An 8,574-nucleotide genomic window follows, 5' to 3' on the forward strand; every position below is an offset into this window, starting at 1 on the left:
CTGTGTCTTTCTCTCTGTTTGAGCAGACTCTCGGCCCCTGCCTGACGTAGCTATGACGGGAAAATGCACCCGGGAGTGTGACGAATACGGCCACTCGGATGCCTGCTGGATGCCCGTGCGCACCTCGCCTGAACGCAGACCCAAGGCCACCCCTCCCAAACTCTCCACCTTCATGACCTCCCCCGGGAGCACCGTCGCTGACCAGCCCGGAAGCCAGGAGACGCTGGCCGTCGCCAGTGGCGACCCCTCGCACCTGCTGGGCGACCGCAACCGCAATCTCCTTAACAAGAAGATGGCCTCCTCTTCCTCATCCTACGACACGTTCAGCTCAGCCGGATTTTCCGCCAGCGAGGAAACGTCTCGCCCGACAGAGGAGATTCCGCTGGCGCCCACAGGCGAATACAAGCCGACGCAATGCGGAACTCTCACCAGGCGAGAGGTTTACCTGTAAACAACACACAGCGGCTAACAGGGGACAACAACAGTGACTCAGCATGGTCAGAGATGCTGTTAGCAAAGCAAACCCTGATGCAAAGCAACATGGATTTTCCTTGAACCGCTTGCACTTAATTTGAGCTAGTGCAACGCCACCCTAAACGTTAACTAGATCTTTGAGTAAAAAACGCGGAATTACATGTTGTAAATGTGTGTGAGAAGGATGAGATGAAGAGGGGGAAGTGGCGAAGGTGGAGAGACGGGAATGCTACTTTGCTGCTAGCGTTTCGGGCCCCGTAGACTTCCCCAAAGTGCTGCCTGGTGTCTGTAGACCTCTTTATAAACATGCATGCATTTCCCCTTGAGAGTGTGTGCCCATTGAAACGGATCTGGACTTTTTTACCATTGCTGTGGACTGAAACCAATGAGGTTCTGTCTTTTAATCTTTTTGTTTTTGTGAGTGTTTTTATGTGGATGTATTATGTCGATATGCAATCAGTCCATGTACTGAACTATCCACTCTGGACAAACCGATCACATTAACCAAGACAAAAAAAGACGAGCCAAGGAAGGACGAAAATCATCCCATGATGATGAGTGTTGGCTTTAATAGAAGAGTGTTTGTGGTCGGGCATCACGATCATTGACTTTAGCCTTTTACGAGGGTTTTGTAGATAATGGCGCAAGTGAACGGCGATCACGCTGTAAACTGCAAACTTACAGCGCAGGAAGCAAGTTTACCTGTGTGCCTAACTTCACATTCTGTACACAAAAAGGAACACAAACTCAGACAAATTCAGTAATGCACGCTTGTCTCATGTCGGTGAGGTATTGTACATATATATACTGTAAACGTACTTCGGACACATGCATTGAAACCATAAGCGATATGTTTTCATCTCGCTCATCCGTCCTTTCTCAGTATACCTCTGGAAATAGAGAAAGGTTCTTTACGTCCTTGAGATTGTGAGTTATTTGCCTGAATGCCATGGATATGTGTAATTGTGGTTGTTCTGTTCACCTTTCTCTCTAAGTGTGTGAAACTATGCTAAGTTCTTTATTTTTTGGTGTCGAAATGGCCTCGGAGGCCCTTGCAAACACACTCGAAATAGATCCACGTGTTGTAAATACACATGATCCCATAAAGCCACAGGAACACTATTTGGATATGCTGCTGGGGTGAATTAGTCTAATAATACTGCCCTGCTGAAAAGCTTGGGCTGGCCCTGTGTAACATTCTCGCAGAATGAATGTTAAATAGAGCAATAAACTCATTCAACAGATTCACTTGATCCCGCACATTTCGAAAGAGTTACCAACACGTGTCCCTCGGGTCATTCGTAGCAGTCGGAGTGAACTACATGGACAATCACAGAAAAACGTTAGCGACTGCAGGAGCGATGGCAATGCAACGCATGTCGCCGCTCTATAACCAAAGTATTGGGAACAACTTGACGTATGATGGCTCGAACAACTTGGAAAGGTCCTGCAAAGCTCCTGGTTGCGTTACGCGTCGCTTTAATTACCTTCAAAACACATTTTGGTACAATGTGGGGAAGCGGGAAGGAAATTCGAAAGAAATTTGAAAGTATGAAAACACATGCACACATATACATGCATCATGGGCCTATCCCTTACAACGTTTGAAGAACACATTTGCAAGAAAACTAGGCATCTTGCTTTTAAAACCCGTGGTAAATTATTCAGATGCAATCGATATTTTTTGTATGTTAATGATTCCTTCAGTTTGAATGGACTGCCTTTCATGCAGGTTCCGAATCTGTAGTCTGTATGTACTACTCGTGTTTAAAAGAAGTGCTATGATGCTTACAAACTGTATACATAGATATGTACTTTTTATTGCACGTTTAAAGGGAATCTACACTTACTATGAAGCAAAAAGTAAAAAAAAAAAAAAAATCAAACTATCATACCCTGTGAACAGGGAAGTCCATTGCTTGCATTTGTTACATACATTGTAATATGACTGTGTATATTGATTTGATGAGGATGAAAAAGCAACACACTCATCAGTTATTTACTCATTGGTGTTAGTGTCATTTCATTTTGTTATTTATATAATTCCTTTACAGCAGCTGTACTTTATCCGTCGGTTCTGTAATGTTTATATAATTTTCCCAAGAACGCAGTCGTACCTTTCTTTATATAGAAAGTGATTTGTAAAACTCAATTCCACGATTCAAGAGGATTCTCACTTACCTTAGATCTCTGTTTTATGTCTGTGTTCAAATATACGCCTGCTCACGATGAATCCCTCTTCAGAACTCATCCATCATAGCTTTCCCTTTTCGTCCCTGTGCCACTTTGTATATGTAGTGCTTCTGTAAAAAAAGACAAAAAAAAATCAAAACAAAACTATAGAGTGAATGCAAAATATGCAACTGTGCCTTTTTATACCATAATTGGTATGACTCGTTGGTTTTAACCAGTATGAAACCAATTGTATTGAGATGCTTTCTAAAAGTGGAGAAAGAGTACTTTATGCTGAATCTACAGTCCTGGCAATTTTACTATGATAGACTTTCAAATAACAAAAGCTTTTCTCTTGTGGCTTCTTTAAGTAAGCTCAGTCAAACTTTGTGAAGTATATCTACGAGTTACAACTGTACATGTCACAGGTGATACCCTGGTATATCCATCCATTTCAAAGTTAGCATGGTCACAACTGCGATTTATACAGTTAGGATGACTTTAGTGTTCAACGAAAATATAGGTAGGGACGGCAATGCAGAAAAAACACAATATTAAGTCTATTGGGGATCAAACATAAACGCTTTGAGACACACGGTTTTCCTAGTATAAAGAGCTAGAAGAAAGCACCAAAGGTTTACCAATGGGACACGTACCTCAGAGGGATGCAAGAGATGTGCAGTTAATATCAGCTCATTACATTTGAGTACAATACTGTATCTACACATTTGCATCCACATATTTGGAAACTCTCTGTCTCTAAAATTCCCAAACAAACAAGACATTTTATTGAAAGAGGTGGAATACATATGCGCCCTCTGAGGTGTGTGTTCCTCAAGCATTCAACTTAGAAGATATAAGACTTAAGTTGTAGCGCTTAGGTCATAGGACACGTCACAAATAATGAAAAAAGAAATTGTGATTCAAATCATACTCTATTTGTCCTTTGACTTGGATGTTGATGTAGAATTGAGGATCGAGTTTAATCATTGTTTATTAGGAGTCACTATGCACGCAGCTTAGCTGAACATGGCAAATGTACTGAGCGCAAGCCCACCTCTATTTATGATCTATTTTACATATTTTTTGCTTTTGTACAGCTATTTCTGTAAATAAATTGCTTGTCATTTTTGTCTCTGCAGAAATTAAAATATACCATGATATAACAGTGAATGGGTCGAATTTTTGTTCTGTGGTATTGCGTGATCATTATAGTTGTTATTTTTGTGTGATTAGACACGGAATACCTTTTTTGGGTAGAAAAGAAATGTTTGTTGGTATACTGTTGGCTAACTTACCAGCAATACATGTATGTCAATGATTGGACTGAGTCTGAACAGACAGCCACAGTTTACATTTACAGTTTACGATAAAATGTTGCAAATGAGTAATCTGCCCTAATAATATGCCTGTAAATGAAGTCTTTTCCAGTCTAATGAAGCTGGGTGGCAAGAATATTCACAGACTTCACCATCTGTTGGCAGTATCCAGTAGAGTTCGGAAGTGATCACTTTTTTTCCAATGCTGATAAAATTTTCACTTCTCTCAAAACAGACTCAATAAGTGTCAATCAATCAGACAAAATCATAGCACAGTTTAGTTTTAATGGAATATTCTTAAACAGAATTAAACCCAGTACATTAAAATACTGCATTACTCTGAGCCACGGTACGGCTTCTAATACCAAACAGATCTGTGCTTTATAATGCGATTTAAAGGAAAAGTTCACCCAAAAATGAAAATTCTGTCATCATTTACTCACCCTCAGGTTGTTCCAAACCTGTATACATGTATTTGTTCTGCTAATCACAAAGGAAGATATTTGGAAGAATGTGAGTAACCAAACAGATCTTATCCCCCATGTAATGCCATAGTATGGAAATAAATACTATAGGAGTGAATGGGGGATGAGATCTGTTTGGTTAAAATATTTTCTTCTGAATATCTTCCATTGTGTTCAGCAGAACAATACAGATATAGAACAACCTGAGAGTGAGAACATGATGAAAGAATTTTCATTTTTGGGTGAACTTAAAAGCTGTTTAATGTATACTGTAGTCACGCTTTCATCAGACGACTGCTTTATTTGGATTATTGTGTCTAAGGTCTACAGTGATAATTATATGGCATGATATCAATCCATTTGGTTTCTTTTTTCGTGAGAGCTGTGCAAAATGTTTAACATTCATCTAAAGAATTTAATCTAATTGCGTATTTTTCTCCATTAAAAGTCAAGATGAAACTAAATCAAAACTAATTGCGTTTATGCAATGTTTATGGGAAGCTTTCCAAATGAATTGTTCAGTGAATGAAACAGCGTTGGCATGTAAACGTGAAATGCCTCAAATAATACAAAGATATGAATATTATTTGACAAGAACACTAAAATAGTTCAATAAAACACGCCCATTAGTGGAACTGCATTCTAGATAAATTGTAAAAAACATTATTTATTTTGGTATCTGTGCTTCTGAGTCACGTAAAAGGACACAACTCTTGAGATGTGTTTAAAAAGTACATTATTTACTCCCTGCCCTAGAGTTTGTTGACTTTTACTTGGGCAGAAGGGTGCTTAAACTCTCCAGAGTCCTCCTCTGTTCCCTGTTCAGCCTCATGAAGTCTAGTAGCTAGCGTGATGGATGAAGCACTCACAGCGGACTGACCCTGGATCAGTAGCTCTCAGCTGCGGTAGAAATCCAACATGACCCTTAAGGTATGAGAGCAGGGCTATTACACCCAAAAAACTCCCTAACTTCTTTTGGGCTCAATAATATAAACTTGTCCCTAACCTTTTGACCGTGTTTGACCATGATTTATATAATGCTGCAAATACAGACTGTCTGAGTGCAGAAACATTGAACAAAAGAAAGATTTTGACGACTGACATCAATAGGCCTTTATATATCACTAAGGGGTATATCTTTACAAACCATTAGTAACTGCATTCATGAAATGTTAGCTCTGTTCTGCATTCATTCCCACCGCCTACCGTCTAGACATGTGCCTTTTACGGAAGCATCCTAACTGACATGAACCGTTATAAAAGACTTCTTTGGACCACTGTGAATGGACAGTGACTTTATATGTAGCATAGGACACTATATTTATCAACTACATTCAAATTGTATACACTAGTGTGCAACTATACTATTGTTGCAGTGCATTGTGGGATTCCCTTCTCTTCTTGCCTTGAAGTTGGGCTAAAACTGTGATAAGCTGTTCATTCTAAATGAGAGCATTACCTAAAGAGCAAATAGGACTGCAGAGAGTTTGATGCAGTGTGTAAAAACGATTGTCCCCCATAACATGTCAATAGCATCCGATATATCTTCATCGAGATCAGATTTTAGGGTGTGGTAAAAGGGCCAAATGAAAAGAAATGGAGATCCAGATATAGAGCGCGAGAGAGTCGATACACAGCTAGGGTAATTAATAACATCATTGATCAGCTCTCGCCGCTGTTCTGCTCAAGATGGTGTTTTGAAATGAATTTCCCTGTCATATTTAACTCTGCATTTGTCAACCACTGATCGAGAATTATATAAACCGCTGAGGCAATGCCAAAACATACGGGTATAGCCCATGCCCGGTCAATGAAGCGTTATGTTTACCTGATTTATGATTTTCTAATATTCTTCTCTCTATGCCAGGGAAATTCAATCAAAGGCTGTTAGCACTGTGTAAAATTGATTTTTTGGTATTTGTGTGTCCTAAATTTTTTCCCTTTCAGTATGAAGTGAAGAAATTAAATCACCATTTCAAGTGCTGTGGAAGATCCAACAGCCCTGATGAGAAAATCCTGCAATATCTTTTCCTGTAATTGAAACTGTATATTCTATTGCCATTTATTTGTATTACAGCAGTAATATTATTGCGGCGTGTGATGTTGCATTTGAAGAAGAGTATTCAAAAAAAGGTATAATTGACATACATATTACACTCAAAAGACTCCATTACATCAAAATCTTTTCCTAATAGAGCCTTGCGTTGCTTTGCCAGAAATCAGAATGCTACATTTTCATGATTTCAGAGAGTTGCAGTTTAATATCCCAGTTGCAGATTTATATTGGAGCTGTACTGAGCAAAATCTACTGTAGGTTTTAAAACAACACACACATCTTCATTAATTACAATAAAAAAAGGTGTTAAGGTTTCATAGACCAGTTGGCCGATACTGAACTGTATTCTGCTTTATTCATATTTTGTCAGAATAAAACCTTAACAACATTAAATTGCAAACATTTTATTATACTATAGAACATGTTTTGTCAGTGACAATTTTCGAACAGCTCTTAAAAGTTTGTTTTCTCTGTTGACATCGCAGCTAAAAAATTGTCATCATTGAAGGGTTTCAAATGTATACAGTATTTGTTTTGTGGTGCCATCAAAGTAAATATTTATTTTTAATTATATTTATTATGCCCTCTGGCACGGTGGCTTAGTGGTTAGCACGTTCGCCTCACACCTCCAGGGTTGGGGGTTCGATTCCCGCTTCCGACTTGTGTGTGTGGAGTTTGCATGTTCTCCCCGTGCCTCGGGGGTTTCCTCCGGGTACTCTGGTTTCCTCCCCTGGTCCAAAGACATGTGGTAGGTTGATTGGCATCTCTGGAAAAAATTGTCCGTAGGGTGTGAGTGCGTGAGTGAATGAGTGAATGAGTGAGTGTGTGTGCCCTGCGATGGGTTGGCACTCCGTCCAGGGTGTATCCTGCCTTGATGCCCGATGACTCCTGAGATAGGCACAGGCTCCCCGTGACCCGAGGTAGTTCGGATAAGCGGTAGAAAATGGAATGGAATGGAATGCCCTCTGGCTATAACGCTCTTCCATGTCATGTATTTATGCAGTGTAATTCCTGAACCTCCCATTTGATGTCTGTAAACTCCTCCTTCCCTAACTAACCCACTTATCGCATCATAATACAACGGATAACATAAAAACCCTGATTTAACCCTGACAGTGTGTAACAGGGAGGTTCACTCTCTGCTTCAAGTCAAGGTCAACGTGCACTCATTTCTCCGCTGACAGATTAGCAGACATGCAAAGAATCTTGAAACTGACCACATATGGATTAGTTGCTTCACTAACTATGTCAGCATTTATATGCTTTATGCTCTCCTACCTTACTTGTAAGTCGCTTTGATAAAAGCTTCTGCCAAATTAATAAATGCAAATGTAAATGTTAGCAAGTTAGTATGATGTACATTGGGTCTAAAAGTGTGATTCAAAACAAACGAAATATTTTAAAACAATGATTTTTTTAAAAAGATTTAGAAACATTTAATAGGTGATTTTAAAATTAGATGCATAATTAAATAAACAAACATGTGGAGTCCATGCCAGCTCAAGTGCTTTCTCTCATAACACCAATACAATAACATACCAAATACTATGTAATGAAAGCATTTAATTAGAAAAAAGTTAACTCACATTTTTAACAACAGTTGTTATTGTGTAATCATGTTTTTATTGTGTTGTATTATGTTAGTCAGCTTTTTTTGTTATTATTACTTAATTAAAAAAGCCAACTGCAGCTTGATTTATATTACATGCACAATAAAAAACATGTTTTTTTTAAATGGTTAAATTATCTGTTTTGCAAATTAACTCTTCAAATAAACTTTTTACAAAAACAATTGATTTCAACGGTGGTTTAGAACCCTTGTACATTTTTTCACTGCATCACAAAATATATAGAAGAAGCATATTGGTACTCACAATGTTTCATAAACAGCAGACTCTGTCAAGGAGAGTGTTAATAAATATTCTATACTCTAAATATTCTATACGCTATCAAAACGATAAAAACACAAGTGGCCTAGTTTGCAGTACACATACACTGTCTTATACCCATCCCCACTGAGGTTGTTGTCATCCAATTATAATATAACAGAACAACGGGTGGGCAACCATCTCTCAGCTCCGAAGTGGCA

At 38.8% G+C, this 8,574-nt stretch overlaps 1 protein-coding gene across 5 annotated transcripts in view; it reads left to right on the top strand.

The window, feature by feature from the left end:
• Nucleotides 1-3,807, top strand: part of pcdh7b (protocadherin 7b) — a 107,959-nt gene extending 104,152 nt beyond the window's left edge. For 3 of the 5 annotated variants that reach the window (XM_056749525.1, XM_056749526.1, XM_056749527.1), the window contains exon 3: nt 27-3,807. In XM_056749525.1, the coding sequence (XP_056605503.1) occupies nt 27-451 (425 nt within the window). In that variant the 3' untranslated portion in view covers nt 452-3,807. The remainder of the gene's footprint in view (nt 1-26) is intronic. The other 2 variants (XM_056749531.1, XM_056749528.1) reach the window with 2 other exon arrangements.
• Nucleotides 3,808-8,574: the final 4,767 nt, after the last annotated feature.

This window comes from Triplophysa dalaica, chromosome 1 (assembly GCF_015846415.1).
Source record: "Triplophysa dalaica isolate WHDGS20190420 chromosome 1, ASM1584641v1, whole genome shotgun sequence".
Lineage (NCBI taxonomy): Eukaryota > Metazoa > Chordata > Actinopteri > Cypriniformes > Nemacheilidae > Triplophysa > Triplophysa dalaica.